Source organism: Camelina sativa, chromosome 1 (genome assembly GCF_000633955.1).
Source record: "Camelina sativa cultivar DH55 chromosome 1, Cs, whole genome shotgun sequence".
In the NCBI taxonomy this organism is placed as follows: Eukaryota; Viridiplantae; Streptophyta; class Magnoliopsida; order Brassicales; family Brassicaceae; genus Camelina; species Camelina sativa.
Window position 1 is genome coordinate 5,466,530 of NC_025685.1, and position 23,347 is coordinate 5,489,876.

Sequence of the window (23,347 nt, forward strand, 5' to 3'; positions counted from 1 at the left end):
TTTTTTTTTTTTTTTGGATCGGAGTGTTCTGAGGTTTTAGTCAGGGCAGGCAGGGGGACGGCTTTAATACTTCAAATTAGGTTTGGAAATGTTTAGAAGAAAAATGAACCCTTACTTCTGTATTACAAAGCAACCGAAATAGTGTTTTTAAATGACAATTCACTCATATTCTTTGGGGATGGGATTTACTTTGTATCATTAAAAAGTATAAAACTGTGAATTTTTATATTTTGTAGTTATCCATTAAATGTTATGTTCATTTGTCCATGTACCTATCCGATCCCGACTGCATTTGGTGTTTGTCACTAAGAAAAGCTTTGAAAGAGTCATAAGAACGATGAGCATACCTTGAGTTGGAGACTACTGACTAATGACCAGTATGAAGCTCAAGGCGAATTTAACTCACGACGAATCTTGGAAGGAATATAAACCTCTGACAAGAAAGACAGTGAGTGAACTGAGAGTGCTTCGATCTCAAACTTCACTCCTCTTTCCAGCATCGTTTCAAGTTCCAACCTTAGACAAAAACCGTTTTGATCAAGACTAGTTTTTGTACTCTTAAATGAAATGTAAATACAAAAAGACACGGAAGTTTGTTGATACCTCCATTGTGGCAGTTCACGTTTCAGGTAGCATCTAAGCAACAGTGCCTCAGTTCTTTTCTTATCTGTCAGTGAAAATAGTCCGATCTCATAAACGTAACCAATGAAAAAATGGAAAATACAAAGATTAAAACGATAAGGTGGTTTAATGCTCTTACCTTCTTCTGTCAAAGGCAAAAGACACTGTTTGGGTACATCATATATCTCAGAGTCTGAAGGAAAAGCTCCCAACCATTTCATATCTGGTGCTCGTAATGATTCAATATCATAGGCCATTTGCTTACAGAAAGATAACAAGCGACATAAGGAAAATGGTTCAAAATGAAATGGGTCAAAGCCATATAGATCACTACCAACAAACAATGCAAGCGGTAAAAAAATTCAAGTTCAATCATCTAATATTCTGTAACAGAATCTAACCATGGAGCCAAAACGGTATGTGGCTAGGATCTCAAAGCCATATGGATCACAATCGACTAGACAATGCACAGGTAGTTGCAACTTCTCAATGAGGAGTCGCAAGAACCTGGAAAGAATCTGTGTTATTCGCTAGTATATTTCCTCAATAGAAGATAATGTCTGATACGGTAGTAATCCAAGAACCTGGGATTAAGTTATATACCTTCTTGTTGAGACATCAGGATAGCCTCTTCCCTGCCAAAAACAATCATACCTTTACCAAAAAAATTGGAAGAGAGAAAGGAAAACTAGTCAAAACTGAAATCAGAAAGAATAAATCAACTGCAGTGCTTACTGTGATAACGATGCAGCGGTTAATCTTGCAAAACATATCATTTGCTAAACGCTGGAATACTATATATAAACAGTAGAATGGATGAAGTGATCGATCAGTTGGTGAAATGAAGAAAAAAAAGCATCATCCTGGTTACAATATATAGAGAGTCTACCTGTTTCTTTTTCCACCACCAGTATGTACTCTGCTAGGCTAACAATATCTGCAAGCATGAAGATGACATCCAAATATCATTCCTAACACAAATATTGTCAGCTTAGATATTGATTTGACTTCTATAGAGTCATAAAATAATTGCAGATATAGGATACCTTCGACTTCCTCTACAAGAACAGGAACGGGAAATGCCTGAAATGAAGTCATCTGTAGAGTTACACTTCTAGATGCCAACATAAAAAATAAATCTCTAAGTTCCAATCTTACAGTATTCAAGCTGTTTAAACAATCAAACTTCCTTCCAGCTTCCCTAAATTTTAACCAGCCCATCACCAACCTACAACACAAAAGAAAGAATGATGAGGTGGATCCTAAACTAGTGACATTCCCAAGATAGAAGCAGTGTAATTGTTACCAACGGAGTACCCACCCGTTTCCAACAGAAACCTGCAAAACATCACACGAATCACAGACTCAAAAAAGGGGGATTCTAATTCTTTATAAGGAAAAAAATGAAAGTGAAGGTGTTAAAGTACTAACCACATTCAAGTTGTACCGACGACACTGAAAAAGGATGCATATATCACCAATAGCGCGGTCCACAACTGATTGTGCTATATAAGAAGCAGACAAAAACAGTAAGGCCAAGAAGACAACAATAGTGATGCAAACTCATTAGTTAAGCATACTATATATGAAGTTGAGTTTATCAGGAAGAGGTCACCAGATACATCCATAACTAATAAAATACCTTTGAATGCTGAAGGGTGCATGTAGTAGATATCTCTTTTGGATGCATGTCTATTTTCTTGAAGAAGTTGTTGGACTATCAACATTACTCTTAGCAACATATCTGAAAGGTGGAAACTGCATACTGTGATACTACCTAAACCAAGAGATAACACACTGAAACCTGACTCTCACCGATTCTGTAGGTTTGAGGTTCCCTCTTAAGAGTGAGAATGTCCTGACCCTTTGGTTTATCAGAGCTGCAAAAGCTATATAGACAGCATAAAAATCGATGAATCAGTCCAGACTCATAATCCCATTCTTCATAAATAGCTCGAACCAAGTCCTAAGGGCTAAGAAACACCGTCTTCTCTCTCTCTCTCTCTATATATATATATATATAACAATTCAAGGGAGAGATTTTAAAAATAGAGACAAACCAGTCCGATTCTGGATTCATGCAATAGTTCCTAAATCGATTGATTGAAATTTTCGGAGATCTTCCCTCGGCAAGATCTTCAACGACCGATCGAGTAAACTCTGCTCAAAAATCAAATCATGGGGATGAACAAAACAACTCAGAATCAGCGAAATCATCGACCAGCGAGAGAATTCAATCTAGAGTACGATTCGGAATTCTGGGAATACACTTTTGGGGCTTTTTTTGGATTACCTTTGATCCTTTGAAGCAAATTAGTCTCTTCTGGACTCGAAAATTTTCCCTCCATCTCTTTCGTCTCTAATTTCTTTTCAAAACTCAATAAATGCCAAATCGGCGACGATACAGACGGGAGAACTGTGGGAGGGTGTACGAAAAGCTTGCCGTTATAAGCTTAGAATGAAAACATTGCGTGTCGTTTTGTTTCTTCCGTCCAAATAAAAATACTCCGTCACGGTTAATGCGTTATGTCCGAACCTCATGGTTATGCGTTTTATCACACTATTCATTAATCTAGGCAACGTATATATGACCGTGGTGAGATTATGCGAAAGAAGAAGAAGAAACAACTCAAAATAAATGGATATTGAACAAACCATAGTTATACTTATTTGCGAGTATGGATCGATGAAACTTGAAAGAAACAGAAAATATCGGACTTGGAGAGCTACCTATATATATGTTTGATAATGAGCCTAGCTAGTGATGCCAATATACTCCCTAGTCCCTCCACGGCTCCACCCTCCTGTCCTATGAACTATATTTTAATTCATACGGTAATATATATTGGATAGCTTTGATAATTTAGAATTAGGTCCAGTGGTCGAGATTTGTTCGTGAGTGAGCTACACGCTCGAGCACGTGAGGAACGTACCAACATGTTCGAATCTATATGATAGCTATTCAATTATCTAATATTTTTTCTTCTCTTTGATATCCCCTCACCTAATAATATATATAGAATCTAACAACTAAGAATATATTTTTTAACAAAAAAAAAAAACAAGTAAGAATATACTACTTTCATATATTTTATCTGAAAACGAATTAATGATCATCAGATACGTATTTTTTTTATTTTTTAAATAATGGACTCATCCTGTATTTCTGACTATAATACAAACAGTGATAACATTTAAATTGTATTCTTCCGTTATATTAGTAAACAAATGGAAAGCTGTCGCGTCGGTGGGTTGTATTTTTCATTAGGAAATATAGTAAAAAAAACAAAAGTTACGGCACGGATTTTAACGTCGTTCAGCATTTTTTCAAATATCAGAAATTTTGAATTATTTTGAAACTAAATCTGATTACTAAATCCGATCAATGAAATGTAAAATGTAACGTAGAAAATAAATGAGAGATACCTAAAAATAAGCCTCGCACCACACAGATTATTATTATTATTTTTGTTAAACAGCATAAAGCAAGATTTTTATTCTTATTCCCCGTGAACTAAAAATATTACATTTGTAAATATTACTCTAGTATTAGTAAGAAAAAAAATAACGAAAGTACTTGAGAAATTTAAAAAACAGAGAGAGAGATCTATTACTCAGTCGAGGTTGGTGAAACTACCAAAGAGAGTTTCTTCGTGTTGTCCGCCGACAACATAGTCAAGAATCCCTTCCGTCGCCACTTTTAAGCCGGCGCCTTCGCCAGGGATGGTAGATGAAGACGGAAGGTCGGAGGTGCGTGCAAAGAAGAAAATGGCGGCGAGAAAGAGAGCTGTCGAGACAAATAGTGGCCAGAAGTAAGATAATACAGTGAGGAAACCAGGGGAATAAGTGACGAGAGCCACGGTGAGGAGAGATAAAACGAAAGCCAAGAAGATATGGAACTTGAACTTCAAAAGCTTCTCCCGGAACTCCATCTCCGATCACCGACCAAGATCTCTGTGACAGTCTTGTGTTGTTATCACGAGAAAGATAGCTAGAGTGAAGAAGCAGAGAGATGGAGATAAGAGATAAAAGATATAATGCTAACTTTCTCTCTCTCTCCTCTTTAGTGTCTATACGTAAAGAAATAGGAAAGATTCTTTGCTGACAAGGAAAACGTCAAAATCTGAAGTTAATTTGTTTTTTTACATGTTATAGTTATTTTGTTTTTTTTTGAAAACGCGTTTGAAAAATGGAAAAATCATGCTACTGTTTTGCTTTAAAATCAATACAAGAGTTAAAAGGTTATTTTGGTTCAATATGAACAATATTACGTTAAAGTCAAAGAATATTAACATTTTCTGACACAAATAGTAAATCGTACAAAGATAATAATAGTGATAAGAGAGATGAACTTTTGTCCGTTTTGCATGTCGACTTTTATAATAAGGCCTGTCAAACAATTTTATGGGCCTTTATAGCCCGATTTGTCTTTTTTCTTTTTCTTACAGAAAAGTATTCTGAGAATACTTTGGGGATGTTATAAAAAGGGAATATTTGACAACTCTTTTTTATTACAAAGATGATTGTAACAAATCTTATCACTTATCATATGATATCTCATATCAGTCACAATAGAACGAAGTCGCATTTCTAAGGCATTCAAGTTTTCGAAACGAGAGAACCCCACGGAACGAGCCGTCGTTTCTAGCTCTAGTAAACGGTGAGGCATTCCCTCCATATTGTTTGTAACAGCGTGATGTTTACATGTCAGCAAACAACTCATCACCTCTACAAGTTTTACAGTTCTCTCCTAAACTCGAACTCTACAAGTAAGATGCACGAAGTGATAAGTGTTTTCTTTTACTCTCTTCCGTCTCCTCATAGACAATTGGAATCCAAACTCTTTTTGGAGGCAGAGTAAAGAAAGCTTTCTGTTGCTTAGCTTTTAGCGTCATAAGGCTCGAATCAGACGAGCTACAAATGCTCCATCCAAGGAGTGTTTCACTGGGTTGGATAAAAAGAAGCCTTGCGAGGTTACGAAACTAGTTACTGGATATATGGAGAACTCCTGGTGTAAAGCAGAGAGACTAGTCGTTAGATATCAACATCTAAACGAAAGCAAATGGACTATAAAGATTCTTACAGGATGTCTTTGGATAAATGCTTCGACCCTTCCTTCATTTTCTTCGGAGTCTATAGAGCAAGTACTGTATACGAAGACCCCACCGTGCTTCACCAGTAGTCTTTGAGATTTCAATCAGGGGTGTCGTCGCAGAGAAAAGTATCAGATAAGCCGCACATAATAGTTTTCAGAATCAATCTAGTGACTGACCAAAATGTATGTACAGAGTGCATACTTGGAGGCAGAATCAAGAAGCTCATACTGCAGTTTTGTGAGCTCTACCATGTCCACAAGTTTACGGTTCCATCTCAAGTCCGCTCTCTACAAAACACAGATTAATGCGAACAAGTTAATCATATCAGATCAATTCAACTAGCAAAGGAAAACCTTGCTGCGGAAACAGTTGGATAAAACTTCTCATGTTAAGGAAAATTGCCAACAAGAGGCAATTTAGGGTTACATTATAACACCTGCAAGCCTGTTTTGATGCGGACATACTCCTCCATATGTAACGATAGCTCGTGTGGAACCTGTAGGCTGTAGCACAGGAAAGCCATAATTGAAGTAAAATATTATAAACATTTTTCTAGTGTATAATACATAATCAATGCCTGTTGTGATTTGGATATAGACAACAGATAGGCTGCACCTATGACCCATACACACCATATATAATCTCACAGATGCAGCAACTGATATTGAAGGCTCAGAGCATGAGGAAATAAGCACATTTTCAACAACAACTTGCCTTCAGCTGAATGAAGCTCATTGTGACTGAGAATCTGAGATCTACCATTTAGATAAACATCAACTATTCGGCCGTTGACATACAATATCGTTCATATTAATGTTAATCCATGAGGTTGATGATATTGGGCATCTCAAACATAAGGAAGGCAAAAGATTCGGTGCTTCCGATATGAATTTGTGTTTTCTATATTTTAAGGTGTTTGCAACTTGCTTGTCAAGTCCAACCAAATCAAACCGGACTACTTTAGATCAAACTGAACCACACAAGTTCTATAATTTAATATTTAGTCAGGTCTAAACCAAAAACAAAAGATTTAAGTAAAAAAGAACTGGCCTAAATTTAACTTGCAAGTTTGTGGCCATCGAGCCATACAAGCTTTGGCACAACCTGGCGGACTAAGGAGCTGAACTCTTCCCCTGCAATTAGGTCGTTGCCTCTTATATCTAACTGCTTCAGTTTCATCAAATCCCCAAGCACCAAATACGCATCCCAGTATTTACTAGGCACCTCTCTTCCAATTTCATCCGAATTAGAGAGCGGAGAAGAGCAAAGGTACCTTGTTGTGTCCACTGGGTGCTTGCCAGCAATGTTGTTATGTGAAACATCCAACACCCTAAGCTGCTTCAGAAGTCTTAAAGATTCAAGCGCTGAAAAGCTCCTGATTCTGTTGTGACTCAAATTTAGGCAACAGAGAAGCTGCATCGTCTCCAATCCTACAGGACCCATATTTAATCACACAGATGCAACAACTGATATTAAAGACTCAGAGCGTTAGAAAACACTACATACCATCAGCTGAATGAAGCTCATTGTGACTGAGATCTAACATTTGGACAAATAGCAACTTCTCGACAGCGGCCATCCGAGAGAGTGTAAAGTTATTGAGCCTTAGACATACAATATTGTTCATATTCCTGTACCGAAAGAGGTGTCTGGACAGGGATTCGGTGCTTGAAGTCACCTGTGCATCAACATTTCTCTTTATGACTAATAAATAATAGGCATCTTTACAAACAGTGAAAAACTCATACAAATCCGACAAAAAATTAAGAGCGGAAACTCAACATGAGATTCACAGCTAAAAGGAAGACTAAGTACCTTGTGGAGAAGAGCTACACTGAGCTCATCCTTGTAGTACTGGTCATGCGAAGAATCAAGGGCAATCAAATCGTTATACAGCTGGAGGATTTCTTTATAATGGATACCCTTAACAGCATCATCCGAGATCAGAGTTTCCTCAGCCATTAAAAGCCTTGCAAGAATGAGCTTTCCAAATTTGCTACAAAAAGAAAAGAAGAACTCAGAAGGTCAAGACTACAACTTCTCTTTTCCATTAAATCAATAAAGTTTACATGATTATTTTTACCTGTCAGGCAAATCACGAAAACATTCAATCTCCATCTTTATAGTTTTCTTACGCCACTCAAAACCCGTATCAGCATTTAAATGATTCAAGGAGATACGAGAATTCAAATCCTTCGACTGTGCGTCCCAATTGTCAAAACCACCCCCCGTCCATAAAACAATGCCTTCTTGTGACACTCCGGCAGTGTCATGAATATGCACTGTAAATACAAACTCATAAGGAGTGCTGAAGTTACATCCCCTGGAAGAAACAATTCCTGGAGACTTCCCAAGGCTGACCTTCACTTTGTTTTCCGTGCGAGAGCAAGGTTCTGTACTGTCAAATTTCAGACGAGCAACCCATACACAAGAAAACACTTGAGAGTTATTATCTGAAACGGGTTCCCAAACAAGGTCCTCATGTCCTTTTAGTTCAGAATCAACAGTAACAGTAGACGAGTTTACTCCACTGACGGCTTGGTCAAAGTAAAGAATCAGTGGAAAGGAACCAGACTCGGAGCAGAAAGTAGTGAACTTAGAAGAAGAGCCAGTGAAGCAGCCAGGTCCAGATAGAATGATAATGGAACCATCTGAAGGCCACGAGGAAGTGCGAAGAGGAGTCTCCAATTTAACAGTCTGGTCAAGAAGCCAAAGATAATAAAACCAAGGACTTTGGTCACCTTCGTCCGTAAAAATAGCATTATGAACATAATCAAATTCACGACGAATCGTTTCCTTTGGCATAAATCCATCAGCCATTTTTGCGACTAAACTTGATAGAAGTACACTGCAGAATTATTAGAATAAATAAAAAAAGTGAAAACCCGATCACATTGTTACTGTGGATAAAAATTACTGGATCAAGAAGGTATAGTGTAACAAAACCTTTAGTTCTATTAATACTAGATAAAATCTGGTGGTATTTACCAACCAAAAAAAAGAAAATGTAAACTTGATATGGTTGATAAACAAATCATATGTATCTGACCATCAATCTAGTCCACACATGCCAACTTTAAATATACATACCTACGATTGTGCCACGCAGAATAGTTGCTGCGATTGTGCCACGCAGAATAGTTGCTGAAACTATCATTGATCATATCATTAATCATATCAGTTGTATACTGCAACTCATCCTGCTCTGACGTCTTGGTTAGCTCCACAACAAACCTGGAAAAAGGAACAAGACGACGACGAGATATGAAATATGCAAAATCTGATTGACAATGTGAAGCAATTCCCTAAAATCTCACCTCACCTGCGATAGTTCCAAGCGTGAAAGTTCCTGAGATCGAGCTTTTGATAATTATTCAAAAGTTGCAATTCTTTTTCTAAGCAGGAATAATGCCCCATAGGACTTGAGATTTTTCCGGAGGGTTTTTACTACCTAAGATATATCACAGGCAATTCGATGAGACATGAATGGGATGTGAAGAAAAGAATCTAACACAGCAATAAATGAGTAAACTTTCCACTCACGACTTCAAGTTCTTCATTGAGAATTGAGTTGACCAAGCTTGGATCAGAGTCGTCGATTCGAGAAAGGTTATCCTCGACGGCGAGCTTCCGATAGTTCCAAGCCGTGTAGGCCTCCGGATTGATTTCTAGAAGTTCCGCGCTTAATTGAATTGCTTCCTGCGTGTAACTAGTATAAAACCAAAAACATATGATTGATTGATTGATTGAGAGAAAGGAAAGAGAAGAAGAAGAAGACTGTACTATCGTACATTTTTTTATGGTGATTGGACATGAACTGGGACTGGAGCGACCGAAGCTTTAGGGCTTTAGCAGCGGAGGCTGCCTCCTCTGCTGGATTCGAAGCCGCCTTCCTTGGACGACCGTGCATTCTTCTTTGATTTGGGTGTCGTCTTCTAGTTTTGGGTTCCCACTCAATTCATTGAACCTAAAAACAACAATATATATATATATATATATGTATGTATGTGATAAAAGGAACCGGTCTGAGTAAACCGAGTTTAAGCAAAAATTGCAACACCGGTTCAATTGAATATTACGAACCGGGTTTCTTGGAACAGAACAAAGAGTGTGGTCGTGTATTTGGAAAGAGTGTTAGTAGCTTTGCTTTGGAAAATGATTCTACAACATCATGATATGCATCCAAATTCAGATTATGACTATTCAAATTGTCCAATAGCCGCAACAAACAGAGGTAAAACAAAACAAAAAAATCTTACAACAATCAGTAAGGCTAGAAAATAAGTTCCAAGGGAATGAAAAAGTATTCAAACAACATGAAACACATTCCAGGTATATCAATTAACCAAAAACTGAGACACAATGTCAACGCGCCAACGAATACCATGTAGAGTCCCCAAAAGTTTAAACTAGTCCACTTCTCCATGAATCTCTCTTTCAATCATGATATTAACTATATCATAACTGAGACACAATGAGCCAAATCATACAACCTAGGTAGAGTCCCCAAACGTTTAAACTGCTCCACTTCTCCATGAATTAATATGAATTCTAACCAACCAGTAGTATCAGAGACATATCTATCTGAAATACAGTTCTCGGGCCATTAGACTCACCTCAGCATTGATGCAGTGATACGTTCCATCACTCGTCACACATCTATAAAAACAGAAAACCATGTAAGAATTGAACAACTGAGAAGACATGATGTATCATATTAGTAGGTAATATGGTTAAATGTACATGCAATGAAACCGTACTTTGAAGTTGAAGTTACAGTGGATGATGATAATGCATCACCGGATTTATTTTTCTGATCATCCTGAGAACAAAACACAAAAAAAAGCGTTTGCCACATGTAAAACTCTTTTGCATGCATAAGAACCTCACAATTCTAGGTTTTAGTCTTACCTCTTCAGTGTCGTTGATGGTAGAATTTGGCTCAAAGGGAACCACCCTCAGGTCCTGGTTTATGAAAATAAACTATTTTATTTACACCATGAACTTTAGATGATATCTAAGAACATCAAATCCATATTTACCAACCTCAATGTCACTGGTTAGAAATTGGTAACAGCCTTCAACAAAACCAGTACGTCCAGACACAACCACACGCAATACTGCACAATAACAGAGGCGAACCCATTACACTTGCATCCACATAAAAAGAAGAGCTTGAGATTAAAAAAAATATAGAATTCAGGCCAAAGAAAACACTCAGATTCACCGGAGACCACGAACAGAGAGTTATTAATCGAAGAAATAAGGCTTTTGGTAGACAAAATCACAAATCACTATTTTTCCCGAGAATTAAGACTCAAACTCGTAAACAACAGTTTCTTCAACTGAAATCGCATCAAGAAACCAAAAAAATTTCCCGAGAAAATCCAAAATCCATCGCACCACGAACACAAATAAACCTTCCATAAATAAACAGTTTCGCTCATATAGAAACATAAATACGCTAAGAAAACAACGAGATTTTCAATATTCTTGGACAAGCAACTGAATTCGCCTCCAAATTTTCCCGAGAAAACAAAAATTTTCCCGAGAAAAAACACAACTCCGTTCTCCGTAATTGCAGAGTAAGTCAAAGAACTTACCACAATCGATCCCGAAACTAGCATCCTCTGGACGGTAAAAGTAAACCGTTCCCTGAAAGAACGCTCCGGTTCTCTTCGACCTGAAGCTCGCCAAAGATCCGACGATCAACTTTTGCTTCGCCATGGCGACACCGAGTAAGCGATTGATGAGGTTCTTCAATAATTGTAGCTTTTTGTGGAAGATTCTGTTTGTACTTGTGATCTTTGGGGGAATCTTTCGTTCGTTAGTTCTCGAGACTGCGAGAGCCTTCGCTCTGTGGCGGTGTTCCCTTTATATTGGCCGTTGGAGGGAAGGCTAAAACGTCAATTATTATTATTTTTTCTTTTCTTGGGTCATAATACGTCAATTTTTTTTCTTTCTAATTGTATAATTTATTCAGAAAACACCATCAAACATTAGCCTGTACACACTAAACCGGATTAAACCGGGTTCTCTGACTTTGTCAATTTAAATTTTATTAAGAAAACAAAAGTTTTCTTAATTTGGCGGATCAAACAAAAGTTTTAAAGTTTTCTTAACCGGGTTCTCTGGCGTTGTTGCTGTTCTGAATTTGGTGTACTTCGGCCATTTTGATTGGTTGTGTGCATCACATAGAAATCTGGCAAGGATGAAGAAACATTTTATGAAGTTTTCTAAACCATTAACTTGTAAAAAAGTTAAAACAGAGGAATAGCTCTCACAAACAATGAGTCATTCCCTACAGTCAAAACAATTCAGCATCTAACGACTTTACAGTTCTCTCCTAAACTCGAACTCTACAAATAAGATGCACGAAGAAAAAAAAAAGTGTTTTTCTTTTACTCTCTTCCGTCTCATCATAGACAAATGGAATCCAGACTCTTTTTGGAGGCAAAGAAAAGAAAGCTTGCTGCTGTTGCTTAGCTTTTAACATCATAAGGCTCGATTCAGACGGGCTGCAAATGCTCCATCCAAGGAGTGTTTCACTGGGTTGGATAAAAAGAAGCCTTGCGAGGTTACAAAACTCGACGGTACAAAACTAGTTACTGGATCTATGGAGAACTCCTGGTGAAAAGCAGAGAGGCTAGTCGTTAGATATCAACATCTCTAAACAAAAGCAAATATGGACTACAAAGATTCTTACGGGATGTCTTTGGAGAAATGCTTCGACCCTTCCTTCATTTTCTTCGGGGTCTATTGAGCAAGTACTGTATACCAAGACCCCACCGTGCTTCACCAGTCTTTGAGATTTCAATCAGGAGTGTCGTCACAGAGAAAAGTATCAGATAAGCCGCACTTAATAGTTTTCAGAATCAATCTAGTGACTGACCAAAATGTATGTACAGAGTGCATACTTGGAGGCAGAATCAAGAAGCTCATCCTGCAGTTTTGTGAGCTCTACCATGTCCTCGAGTTTACGGTTCCATCTCAAGTCCGCTCTCTACAAAACACAGATTAATGCGAACAGGTTAATCAGATCAGATTAATTCAACTAACAAAAGAGAATCTTGCTGCGGAAACAGTTGGATAAAACTTCTCAACCTTGGAGAGGACGCCGAGTCCAGAACACGGGGCATCAAGCAAAACTTTATCATATCGTACCTCATTGGTTTCCTAATACATTAAGTTAGAAGCAAGCATGTGAGTAACTTACGAACTTGGAAAGTTCAGTTATTCAAACAGTGTTAACTTACAGCGAAGACACGGAGATCGGAGTGAATGGTTGTGATAAGTCCATCAACTTGGTGTGATTTTGCTGTCTCGCCAAGAATTCTTAGACGTCCTTCGTTCACATCCATAGCATATATCATACCTATAACCGATGCGAGTTTGCCAGTCAGAGGATGGAACCAGTCAAGTATAGCAAGAAAGTTTCTCAAAATAGATGATTTCGAAAAGTAAAGAGTAAGATACAAGGACCACAAGCCTTTGTGATATTACCTTGGCCTTTCAAGCATGATGCCATGAATAGGGTCTTTCCTCCAGGAGCAGCACATGCATCCATTATCCTCTCGCCTGGCTGAGGTTTCACCACTGAGACTATTAGTCCTGCAGTACCAGACGTGGATAGATATTTAACTACCAAAAGAACTAGAGGATTTGGGATAACCTTAAATCTGTTTACACATGAACAATTTTTGAAGAGGAGACTGTATTTTTTCTTAGGAGCAGACCAAATAATTACAAAACTAAAACTGACCTGCACTCTCATCCTGAACAGAACAGAAGCCTTCCTTGAGTAAACCAGCTTGCACCACAGTCTGTTCCAATTATCAATTTTGAAACTTATCAGCCCAAAAAAGTAAAGAGTGGAGTTAGGAAAACGAGGATTAAGGAAAATTGCCGACAAGAGGCAATTTAGGGTTACATTATAACACCTGCAAGCCTGTTTTGATGCGGACAAATTCCTCCAAATTTAAGGATAGCTCGTGCGGAACCTGCAGCACAGGAAAGCCACACTTGAAGTAAAAAACTAAGCCTTATAAGAAACATGTGCCTGGTTTTACACAAACATGATGATTTCATAAGGAATAAAGAACGTGAAAGATTAAACGAGAAAAACACCTTTAAACTTTCTAGACGCTCCACAAGGTCTGCCCTTGTAATGTCCCTTCCCGTGTTGGCCCTGATAGCATTAGAAAAAAGTATTATCTGCCTGACAGCTGATAAGTTCATCTTTCCTTATGTGAAAGCAAAATGTTATCTGAAGATTTAACCTTAAGCTAAATCCAGGATCACTGTTATTCCATATCATCAGCTTTGTGGCTTCATCCAACCCAAGATACTTTACCCATCGCCTAACCATCCACTGGGTAAGGAAAGAAAAGAAAATGAGGCCTCATTGCAGTTGTTCAGCACTACATAGATATTTTCACAGCTAAACCAAGTAATCTAGGAGCCTCACAAGTTCAAAAAATCAATTTCACACCATTATATAACTCTAGCTTCAAATTCTAACCGCAAGAAAAGATGAGGCTATAGCTAGACGAACTTACAACGGGATGTGAATGAAGGGTAGCAAGTGCACGTGCTTGTGCACGATCATCCCCTTCCACTTTAGGTAATGGAAGGGCGTCTTTTTCCTGCAGATCCCTACGTCAGAATTCATAGAAGCTTAAGTTTGTTTGATTAAAGTTCAACTGAAGAGAAAAACACGGAAACAAGTTTAAGAAAGAGAAACCTTAAGAGAGACTAGCTTACGAAGAATCCCATTGACAAAATCTCCAGCACCAGGTCTGAGGGCAACCTTTGCAAGCCTTACGTTCTGGACATGAGCAAGTAAACAATAAAAATATAGAAGAAATTGAGAAAGAAAATAAATAGAAAACTACTAGTGCTATATTATACTCATACCTCATCTACAACAGCATATGACGGCATATCAAGCTTAATGATCTCATAGACAGCAATGCGGAGAATCTACAATAGTGAAAAGGTTGGAGATGCGCTATAAGTTTGACCATATTGCTGGCAGTCTGCAAAGTCTGACAGAAACAAACATAATTCACAAGGGAATTGATACCTGCAATAGAAGAGGTTCCATATTTCGAAATGTTCTCTCGTTGTGGCAAAGGGAACCAATCAAATGATCAAGAAACCTCCTCCATCGTATTGTTCCTCCAACAACATCCGTAACCTAATTGGTTTGCAGATAAGTAACTGACTTTTAGGAAAACACAGTTTTTCCAAATGGCTTAGAACAAGATAAAGAGAGTGGCAACACTAACCAGTCTAAGATCCCGGTCATCCAAATCGCGAGTCCGAAAACCGATAGTCCTTTCAACGTAACTCATCTCATTGCTCCCAGAGCCTTTTCCTTTCTCATTCAAAAGATCAGCAAACGCACCTCCGTACTCAATTCTCATCAATCTAACTGCAGATACTGTTTAAGCCTCCCACAAACAAAACAAACTGATATCAGATATGAGGCAAACTCAATTGCAGTCGACTTATATCGAAACAAAAAGACTCCAAAATACTAACTACTCTTTTAAACGACACAATTCTATTTCAACCTAGAACCTCACTATGACAATATCACCCCTCAGCAAGCATAGTGTAAAAATGTAACAAAAGTATGGATTACGCTACCAGCTCTATGTGGAGAAACTTCCAAATTCAGATTCTGGGGTTTCCTCGGCGGAGCCACCGGACCTGCATATTGAGAAATTTCCGAGTAAAGCACAGAGATTGACGACACTGCCATTAGTTTTCTAGTTTCTCTCAAGGAATCCAAAAAAAAAAGTTGAACCATTTACCTCTTCTACCAGGAGAAAATGGTTTACGTGTCTTTTGGGTTCGCTTCAACGACTCTGAAGAAGCTTTCTGCGTTTCAGCAGATAGATAAACGCGAAATGAGAGCAATTGCGCCATGGATGCTCTCTCTATCTGGAGCTAGCCAAAACCTTGGATTTATAAAAAGAGAAAAACTTTATCGTACTTCAGAACAAAAACTCTTTCTGGGAAAGAGGGTTTTTCCTCTGGAAGGGTGTCATAGCAACGATTAATGGGCCTAAAGCCCATATTCTGCGGATTTGCTTTCGGTTTAATTCCGGCCCTTCTACTTTGTTTTTATTTCTATGCTTTCATTTACATTTATTTCAAGGTCAAAACCGTAATAACGTCAAGAGTCGTCTTCCCCAGCTTTTTCTTTATGGGTTTTGTAACCCTTGTTGTAGGCGGCTGAAGCTACTTGGATCTCTCTTCTCCATTTCTCCTTTTGGTAAGTAATTTTTTTTACTCTTTCATATCAAAAAGTCTACTGCTATTTTACAACTTACCTTCCATAAAGATAAATATTTTACGCTATTAGTATTTTCAAACGTGTTAAAAATCTACAACTCTCACTTTGTTTCAGTAGAATTGAACTAGGAGGAAGTCATGTGGTTCAGAATAGGCATTTCACGTGCAGTCAGCGCAGAGATAAAGTAAAAATAAAAAGTAAAGAGACCCGTGACCTCTCCCTTGCACGTACATGACACGTGAGCATGATTGGATATTTAGAGACGAAGCTGCCCTCTTTCCCCCTTCCATTACTGTACTGAGCTGAGCCGAGTCACTGTTTGTTAAGGTACACTACACAGTTTCTTTTTTTGGGGTTCTTGAAATTAAAGAAAAAAGGGTACTTTCTTTTCAGGTCTTTGCTTCTTCTTATAAGTTCTTCTTTTATAGACAAAATTTTCCTGCTAAAAGCTTGGTTTCATTAGTGTTTTATTTTCGTCTCTTCTCTTGTCTGCATTATTAAGAGACAGCCAAATCTTTTTTGTCGTTGATGTTTAGGATTGAATGGCTACTTTTCATACTGTTAAAGATGCGGTGAAGCTCTTTGACGCTGGTTTCTGTGGAGGAAAACCTCTTAACAAGAGACAAGAACAGGTATATGTTTCTTCCTCTATTTATAAGTTATGTATTTATAACATCTATGTTTCTTTGGAGGTGATATATTTTTTGAATTAATTGTGATTGCAGGGAGTGTTGGTGGAGGAGACAAACCTCTGTCTCTGGAACAGAGAGATTAATAAGTTGAAAGAAAAGATAAAGAATGCTGAGAAGACCAAGATTGAGGCTTTGTTTGAGCTTGAGGAAGCTAAGAAAACAGTTGAACGTCTCAGTCAGAAGCTAGGAACGAAGCAGAATGTGAGAAGTGGTGAGATAGATTTAGATTTGAGTACTAGTGTGAGAGGTGTGACTACAGAGTTAGGCTTTGCTAAGGAATCGATTCATAGAGTAGCTGAAGAGGAGAGTGAACTGTGTTTGTTAATGGAGTCTCTTAACCTCGAGCTTCAAAAAGTGGAGAAAGAACATTCAGAGCTTAAAGAGAGTGAGCAAAGAGAGAGGGATCAAGCCATTGAGAAGCTGAAGAAGGAAACCAAAGATGCCAAGACCGAGCTGTCGCTGTTAGAAGAAGAGCTAAAGATTGCTCTTTCCGAGGCTCAAGAAGCAGAAGCAGCAGAGAAGCATGCCAGGGAACAGTTAAATGTTGCAGTTTTACAATCCGATTTCAGATCATCATCAGCTGAGGTGAAAGAAAGTGGTACTGAAGAATTAACTGAGACAGAAGCGTTAAGAGCTTGTAGAGATGAAACACTGAAAACATTAGAGATGAGTGAGAGAGAGATTGAAGATATAAAAGCAGCAACACAAGATGCATTGAAGAAAGCTGAGATAGCTCAAGAAGCTACAGTTGTAGTGGATGTAGAGCTTAAACGAAGGCGTAAAGCAGCGAGTAGGATCTTGGCAGAATCGAAAATGTGTGCCAAATCAACAAAGGAAGTGCTCAAGTCAAAACCGAGATCATCGTCAAAAGAAGGTTGTTTGGTCAAGTGTTAGACAGAAGAATCTCTAATCACTTTTGTAATTGTAATAATCTGTAACTCATAATAAGGAGAAGAAGTGTCACTTTGTTGGTAGTGGTCAAATTTGTAAGCGTTAACTAATAAGGTTGTGTGGTTCGATCATCATCAAAAAAACAAATTTGATGATTTTGATTATATTAGCAACAAATTACAAAAAGTCGGTGATTACATTTAAAAAAAAAATATATATATATATATATATATGATTAAGGTCGATTAACAAAAAGGAGAAAGATAAGAGTACTTATTAAGGTCGGTTAATACACAATTGAAGGATCGTAAAATATAGATCGAAGGCTCGTTTTATTTTTCCACTTCTTCTTCTCTCTCTCTCTCGTTAACGAGCCTGAGAGTCCTCTTCGTCGTCCCTTATCTCGATCTTGGTTGATTTCGCTCTCTGATCAGAAAATTAGGGCTTTTGTTTTCTAAAGATGACGACTGCAGCAAGACCTACATGGGCTCCAGCTAAGGGAGGTAACGAGCAAGGTGGTGCTCGGATCTTTGGTCCGTCTCAGAAGTATTCGTCCCGTGATGTCGCCGCTCACACAACTTTAAAGCCGAGGTAATATTTCGAAAACTATTCTCTCTTCCCTTGATTCGGTGCGAATTAGATTACATGAAATATTAGGTCTTTGATTTGATGAGATTGTCTAGAAATCTAGGGTTTATTAAATTCAGTAGAGTACTTTGTCTTTGGGTTACTGAGATGGGTAGTAAATTCAATAGATTCTATACTAATGTCTCTTAAACTATTTTGTTGTTTGGCAGGAGGGAAGGGCAACACACTCAAGAGGAACTCAAGAAGAAAAATCTTCGTGATGAGCTTGAAGACCGTGAGAGGAGACACTTCTCTTCCAAAGACAAATCATACAGTGGTAAGATAATAAATTTCAAGCCTTTTTCATTATGATTTTGCTAATAAAGCTTCTACCTTTTTGGTTGAACTGGATATGGACTAATGAGTTTTTTTTTTTAATCCTTAGATGAAAGAGATAGCAGAAGAGGAAGTCAGCTTTTACTGGAAGGTTAGAGAAACTCATTTATTTATTTCACCTTATGTCGTGACCGTTATTTGTGTCACATTTGATAGTTTGATTATATGTTTTCTAACCTGGATGCCCTTACGTTTAGGCTCTAGAAAGGATCCTGAAGATCGGATTTATGCTCGCAATGTAGATGCTGATGATTCTGATGGTGATAACAATAACAATGGTGGCGATGAAAGGTGCCTATTCTTGATCTCTCCCACTCTTGTCTTCCTCTTTATGTTGTTCTTTAGATTTCGCTAATAGTATCAAGGTTGGGAATCTGGTACCTAAGCTTTAACTGTACCTCATTGCTTTTCATCTGGGCCATAGTTTGGCAAAATACAATTGATTTTGGGGAAAATGTTTGACGACTTATGTGGACTCCCAATATTCTAGTTCTTTCAAAGTTATCTTACAATCTTTTTGTTTTTTTTTCAGTGATGATGAAAGTGACGATGATGACGAGGACGACACTGAAGCTCTTATGGCTGAACTCGACCAGATAAAGAAAGAAAGAGTGGAAGAGAGGCTCAGGAAGGTAATGTTGCTATTGTCTATGATGTTTCTGCTCAGATTACTATTAAAAATGGATATGATAGGTTTTTCTTTTAACATATTTGACATGAGGAAGATCTCTTTCTTGCTACAGTTAAATGTTTTATTTGTTGGTAACTAATGTGTCGTGCGCATTTTCCAGGAAAAGCTGGAGCAGATGGAAGAGCTAAACGCCAAGGAAGAGGAACTTCTCAAAGGAAACCCACTGCTTAATGCTCCAACTTCGTTTAATGTCAAAAGGAGGTATAGATAGCATCTTTTGAAATCTTTTCTTTCTTCATGATATCTTGGGATTTTATATATTACTTGTTTGAAGGTAGATAGTTAAAACTACTTGTGTCTTTTTCAGGTGGGATGATGATGTTGTCTTCAAGAACCAGGCACGTGGTGAAATGAAAGCACCTAAGCGCTTCATCAATGATACAATCAGGAGTGACTTCCACAGAAAATTCCTGCAGAGATACATGAAGTGATTGTTGAACAATACTGTTGTTGCTACTTTTGTCTGTATGATGATTACGATTTAATGCTTTTTATTCTGTATGGGATTATTATGATGTCTCTCAATACTCAAAACTACCAACTGTTTTATGGTCTATATCATTTGACTCTAATGCTACATCGCGAATTCCTGCTTACATCTTCTTATCCAGAAAGGAAAAAAGCAGTATAACTTTATATGACATAGAAACTGACATAGAAATGTCTGGCCGTCTAATACTATTAAATATTTAAATTGCTCACATTATTGTTGATTGACAAGGAAACTAGTACCCGATAGCAGCAACGAAGACAAGCTCCAGACTCCAGAGCTTGTGCACTCCTTTGACATTGATCCATCCTCCCACGCACTTTCTTCGCTTAATGCTCTCCATCAGCGCCAAGGTCATTATTGACTTGTCTTTCTCTATTGGGCCTTTGGTCTTTTTAAAATTTCTCTGAATTTTACGTATTCAGGCCCATTAACAAGCCATTATATTTTTGTGTTCAAAAATCCCCCGTCCCTATTTTCCAAAACTAAAACGCGATCGTCATGCTCTCCGGCGAAGATTCCGACCGTAAACTAGGGTACATGAACCGCAACGATGCGGAAGTGCAGCTTCCACGGACGACGGGGGTAAAAAACAAAACACCGGCTCCGGTGCAAATCACTGCCGAGCAAATTCTTAGGGAAGCCCTAGAGAGGCAAGATGCTGAAATCCGTCAGCCTATGCAGGCAATTAATGATTCAGCTGAACTTTCCAACTATAGACTCCGTCGTCGGAAGGATTTCGAGGACCAGATCCGCCGGGGGAGATGGAACACCCAAATTTGGGTCAGGTATGCGCAGTGGGAAGAATCGCAGATGGATTACGCACGTGCTCGTAGCGTGTGGGAACGAGCCTTAGAAGCAGGAGATTACCGGAACCAGACGCTCTGGGTTAAGTACGCCGAGTTTGAGATGAAGAACGAGTTTGTCAACTTTGCGAGGAACGTTTGGGATCGTGCTGTTACGATCCTCCCTCGAGTGGACCAGCTTTGGAATGAGTATGTCTACATGGAAGAGAAACTTGGCAATATCGCCGGAGCTAGAGAGATCTTCGAGCGGTGGATGAATTGGTCACCGGATCAAAAAGCTTGGCTCTGCTTTATTAAATTCGAACTTAGGTATGGTGAAATCGAACGTGCTAGATCAATCTATCAGAGATTTGTTCTTTGTCATCCGAATGCTTCTTCTTATATTCGATATGCAAAGTTTGAGATGAAGCTTGGTCAAGTTGAGCTTGCTAGGAAAGTGTTCGAACGCGCGGAGAAGGAGCTTGCATACGATGAAGACGAAGCAGAGATTCTCTTTGTGGAGTTTGCTGAATTTGAAGAACTATGCAAGGAAGTAGAACGGGCTAGGCTCATCTACAAGTTTGCTCTTGATCGTATTCCTAAAGTAAGAGCTGAAACTTTGTACAGTAAGTTTGTGGCGTTTGAGAAGCGATATGGTGATAAGGAAGGGATTGAGGACGCCATTGTTGGCAAAACAAAGTTTCAGTATGAAGATGAACTGAGGAAGAGCCCTTTGAACTATGATTTGTGGTTTGATTACATTAGGTTATAGGAGACTCTAAATAACAAGGATAGGATAAGAGAAATCTATGAGAGGGCTATTGCTAATGTCCCACCTGCCCAAGAGAAACGATACTGGCGAAGATACATATATCTTTGGTGAGTTTTATTCTATCCACATCCTTTACAGATTTTGGTAATCACTCCTTATGTTGATCAAGGTTTGCATAAGAAGGTTAAGTTTAGCTTCGTGTAACTTCACTGTGTTTGGGGTTTGGCTTTCTTAGGCCGCTATTAGTTCTATCATCTTTGTCTATCTTTTAGCACATTAAGGTCACTAAATAATCTACTAATACAGATTCTTGCATTCTGTGGAAAGCTTTTGTTGTTTTTCTTTTGTGGCATACATGGTTCTGCGGTTTTTTCAACCACTGACACTGATGTGACTAACTGGTGTAGGATTAATTATGCGTTATATGAAGAGATTGAGACCGAGGATGTGGAGCGTACCCGAAATGTTTACAGGTATTCTGAAAATTTTGAAGTTACATTCATCTACGTTTCACTAATGGAGGTTTAGTGTTTACTTTACAGAGAATGCCTCAAGCTTATCCCACACACCAAATTTTCTTTTGCCGAAATATGGTTGCTCGCTGCACAATATGAAATCAGGCAATTGAATCTCACGGGTGCACGGCAGATATTAGGAAATGCGATTGGGAAAGCTCCAAAAAACAAGGTAAGTCTGACAACGGTTAATTTGGAAATGGTCTACATTATTGCTCATCTTTTACTTACTGGGATGGCTTTGTTTTTCTGCAAAACAGATATTCAAGAAATACATTGAGATCGAACTCCGGTTGGGAAACATAGATAGATGTAGAAAAATATACGAGCGTTATCTTGAATGGTCTCCTGAGAATTGCTATGCTTGGAGAAACTATGCTGAGTTTGAGATGTCTCTTGCTGAAACAGAACGAGCTAGAGCTATCTTCGAACTTGCAATATCACAGCCTGCTTTAGACATGCCCGAGCTGCTATGGAAGGTAAATTTTTTCATTCTAAAGCATCCAAAGAATTGAAAGTTTCTCAGATTTTGGAAATGATTGGATCATTAAATTCTCTATATTGTTTGTGGCGGACGTACATTGATTTTGAGATATCATAAGGGGAACTAGAGAGGACACGTGAATTATATGAGCGACTCTTGGACCGTACAAAGCATTGCAAGGTGTGGATTAGCTTTGCAAAGTTTGAAGCTTCTGCTGCGGAACACAAAGAAGACGAGGAAGAAGAAGATGCTATTGAATGCAAAAGAGACAGCATCAGACATGCCAGAGGTTTGAAGCTGCATGTTATATCATGAATTTTGATGATTCCTTGTGACAAGTTTGACTGTTTTTTCTTATCATTTATTTCTGTTCTGTTGTATTTTCTTTCTTCTATTCAGCGATCTTTGATAGAGCCAACACATACTACAAAGACTCCACACCGGAGCTGAAAGAAGAGCGTGCTACGCTTTTGGAGGATTGGCTTAACATGGAGACGGGATTTGGTAAGCTTGGGGATGTTAGTGTCGTTCAATCAAAACTCCCTAAGAAGCTCAAGAAGAGAAAGCCGACATGTGGCGAAGACGGCTCTACAGAGTAAGCATTGCATACATATAATTCACCGATTTGTTTATCTTTGAAATGTGAGGTACAAATGCTAAAGCTTAATGTAAAAAAATTGTTTGAATCTTTGGCAGGTATGAAGAATACATTGATTACTTGTCCCTAGAAGAATCACATACGACGAATCTTAAGATTATTGAAGCTGCTTATAAATGGAAGAAGCAGAAGGTTGTTAAAGCTGGGGAATGAGTCTATAGTGGTTAACGTAGTGTTATGCACTCCCCTTCCAGCTTAAAAATCATCATAATGTAGTAGGTGATGATGTTTCTTGCGGTGTTAATATTATTGATCTAATGATACTGGAACATACATTGATCTATATATGCTGATTTTATGAACGAATTTAAAAATAAAATTTCGTGTTCCGTAATTTGGGCAAAGAACCACTGCAATTTCATTGTCATTATTTGGCTTAAAGC

The 23,347-nt window shown here is 38.3% G+C and overlaps 5 protein-coding genes and 2 pseudogenes across 11 annotated transcripts in view; 3 read left to right on the forward strand and 4 right to left on the reverse strand.

The window, feature by feature from the left end:
• The window catches only part of LOC104777482 (meiotic recombination protein SPO11-1), a 7,522-nt gene extending 4,283 nt beyond the window's left edge, over positions 1 to 3,239 (reverse strand). The window contains exons 1-16 of one of the 3 annotated variants that reach the window (XM_010501768.2): positions 2,915 to 3,238; positions 2,682 to 2,781; positions 2,437 to 2,510; positions 2,264 to 2,365; positions 2,053 to 2,126; positions 1,943 to 1,959; positions 1,780 to 1,849; positions 1,668 to 1,704; positions 1,511 to 1,558; positions 1,357 to 1,415; positions 1,225 to 1,256; positions 1,023 to 1,128; positions 761 to 881; positions 604 to 667; positions 348 to 516; positions 1 to 117 (exon numbers count right to left, since the gene is read on the reverse strand). In XM_010501768.2, the coding sequence (XP_010500070.1) occupies positions 387 to 516; positions 604 to 667; positions 761 to 881; positions 1,023 to 1,128; positions 1,225 to 1,256; positions 1,357 to 1,415; positions 1,511 to 1,558; positions 1,668 to 1,704; positions 1,780 to 1,849; positions 1,943 to 1,959; positions 2,053 to 2,126; positions 2,264 to 2,365; positions 2,437 to 2,510; positions 2,682 to 2,781; positions 2,915 to 2,969 (1,089 nt within the window). In that variant the 5' untranslated portion in view covers positions 2,970 to 3,238 and the 3' untranslated portion in view covers positions 1 to 117; positions 348 to 386. Of the gene's footprint in view, positions 517 to 603; positions 668 to 760; positions 882 to 1,022; positions 1,129 to 1,224; positions 1,257 to 1,356; positions 1,416 to 1,510; positions 1,559 to 1,667; positions 1,705 to 1,779; positions 1,850 to 1,942; positions 1,960 to 2,052; positions 2,127 to 2,263; positions 2,366 to 2,436; positions 2,511 to 2,681; positions 2,782 to 2,914 lie in introns of all 3 variants that reach the window. The other 2 variants (XM_010501774.2, XM_010501751.2) reach the window with 2 other exon arrangements.
• LOC104777528 lies at positions 4,049 to 4,711 on the reverse strand. Its single transcript, XM_010501805.2, has one exon. The coding sequence runs from the start codon at positions 4,551 to 4,553 to the stop codon at positions 4,236 to 4,238; it is 318 nt and encodes a 105-aa protein (XP_010500107.1). The 5' UTR covers positions 4,554 to 4,711; the 3' UTR covers positions 4,049 to 4,235.
• Positions 5,097 to 15,727, reverse strand: LOC104777532 (ribosomal RNA small subunit methyltransferase B). Of its 3 annotated transcripts, XM_019245964.1 has the most exons (18): positions 15,539 to 15,727; positions 15,372 to 15,434; positions 15,008 to 15,162; positions 14,803 to 14,916; positions 14,634 to 14,699; positions 14,461 to 14,544; positions 14,276 to 14,362; positions 13,997 to 14,088; positions 13,845 to 13,905; positions 13,658 to 13,717; positions 13,480 to 13,540; positions 13,221 to 13,328; positions 12,974 to 13,092; positions 12,822 to 12,893; positions 12,635 to 12,720; positions 12,424 to 12,520; positions 12,287 to 12,344; positions 5,097 to 5,586 (listed from the first exon to the last, which is right to left on the reverse strand). In XM_019245964.1, the coding sequence occupies exons 1-18, from the start codon at positions 15,651 to 15,653 to the stop codon at positions 5,513 to 5,515; spliced, it is 1,572 nt and encodes a 523-aa protein (XP_019101509.1). In that variant the 5' UTR covers positions 15,654 to 15,727; the 3' UTR covers positions 5,097 to 5,512. The 3 variants fall into 3 exon arrangements, with proteins under 3 accessions (XP_019101509.1, XP_010500113.1, XP_010500119.1); XM_010501811.2 differs by lacking the exon at positions 5,097 to 5,586 and having other exon boundaries at positions 11,924 to 12,344; positions 15,539 to 15,719; XM_010501817.2 differs by lacking the exon at positions 5,097 to 5,586 and having other exon boundaries at positions 12,610 to 12,720.
• Positions 6,261 to 9,657, reverse strand: LOC104777556 (annotated as a pseudogene).
• LOC104777576 (WEB family protein At3g13190) lies at positions 15,881 to 17,770 on the forward strand. Of its 3 annotated transcripts, none has more exons than XM_019246008.1 (4): positions 15,881 to 16,002; positions 16,138 to 16,416; positions 16,560 to 16,655; positions 16,749 to 17,770. In XM_019246008.1, exons 3-4 carry the CDS (start codon positions 16,566 to 16,568, stop codon positions 17,607 to 17,609), a joined length of 951 nt encoding a protein of 316 aa, XP_019101553.1. In that variant the 5' UTR covers positions 15,881 to 16,002; positions 16,138 to 16,416; positions 16,560 to 16,565; the 3' UTR covers positions 17,610 to 17,770. The 3 variants fall into 3 exon arrangements, with proteins under 3 accessions (XP_019101553.1, XP_010500155.1, XP_010500160.1); XM_010501853.2 differs by having other exon boundaries at positions 16,138 to 16,350; XM_010501858.2 differs by having other exon boundaries at positions 16,141 to 16,350.
• Positions 17,910 to 19,856, forward strand: LOC104777591 (protein CWC15 homolog). Its single transcript, XM_010501870.2, has 7 exons — positions 17,910 to 18,197; positions 18,404 to 18,510; positions 18,619 to 18,660; positions 18,767 to 18,860; positions 19,102 to 19,201; positions 19,361 to 19,461; positions 19,568 to 19,856. The coding sequence occupies exons 1-7, from the start codon at positions 18,067 to 18,069 to the stop codon at positions 19,689 to 19,691; spliced, it is 699 nt and encodes a 232-aa protein (XP_010500172.1). The 5' UTR covers positions 17,910 to 18,066; the 3' UTR covers positions 19,692 to 19,856.
• LOC104777599 lies at positions 20,202 to 23,298 on the forward strand (annotated as a pseudogene).

What these genes read in the sequence shown, in the direction of transcription:
- LOC104777528 (XM_010501805.2), bottom strand. Translation starts at nt 4,553, where the DNA reads ATGGAGTTCCGGGAGAAGCTTTTGAAGTTCAAGTTCCATATCTTCTTG.
- LOC104777532 (XM_019245964.1), bottom strand. Translation starts at nt 15,653, where the DNA reads ATGGCGCAATTGCTCTCATTTCGCGTTTATCTATCTGCTGAAACGCAG. An exon ending in TGTTCAGGATGAGAGTGCAG is followed by an intron (nt 13,329 to 13,479) that starts GTCAGTTTTAGT and finishes CTGGTACTGCAG; the next exon opens with GACTAATAGTCTCAGTGGTG. An exon ending in CATTTCTCCAAAGACATCCC is followed by an intron (nt 12,345 to 12,423) that starts GTAAGAATCTTT and finishes GCTTTTCACCAG; the next exon opens with GAGTTCTCCATAGATCCAGT.
- LOC104777576 (XM_019246008.1), top strand. Translation starts at nt 16,566, where the DNA reads ATGGCTACTTTTCATACTGTTAAAGATGCGGTGAAGCTCTTTGACGCT. An exon ending in TTAACAAGAGACAAGAACAG is followed by an intron (nt 16,656 to 16,748) that starts GTATATGTTTCT and finishes TTGTGATTGCAG; the next exon opens with GGAGTGTTGGTGGAGGAGAC.
- LOC104777591 (XM_010501870.2), top strand. Translation starts at nt 18,067, where the DNA reads ATGACGACTGCAGCAAGACCTACATGGGCTCCAGCTAAGGGAGGTAAC. An exon ending in CACACAACTTTAAAGCCGAG is followed by an intron (nt 18,198 to 18,403) that starts GTAATATTTCGA and finishes GTTGTTTGGCAG; the next exon opens with GAGGGAAGGGCAACACACTC. An exon ending in AACAATGGTGGCGATGAAAG is followed by an intron (nt 18,861 to 19,101) that starts GTGCCTATTCTT and finishes TTTTTTTTTCAG; the next exon opens with TGATGATGAAAGTGACGATG.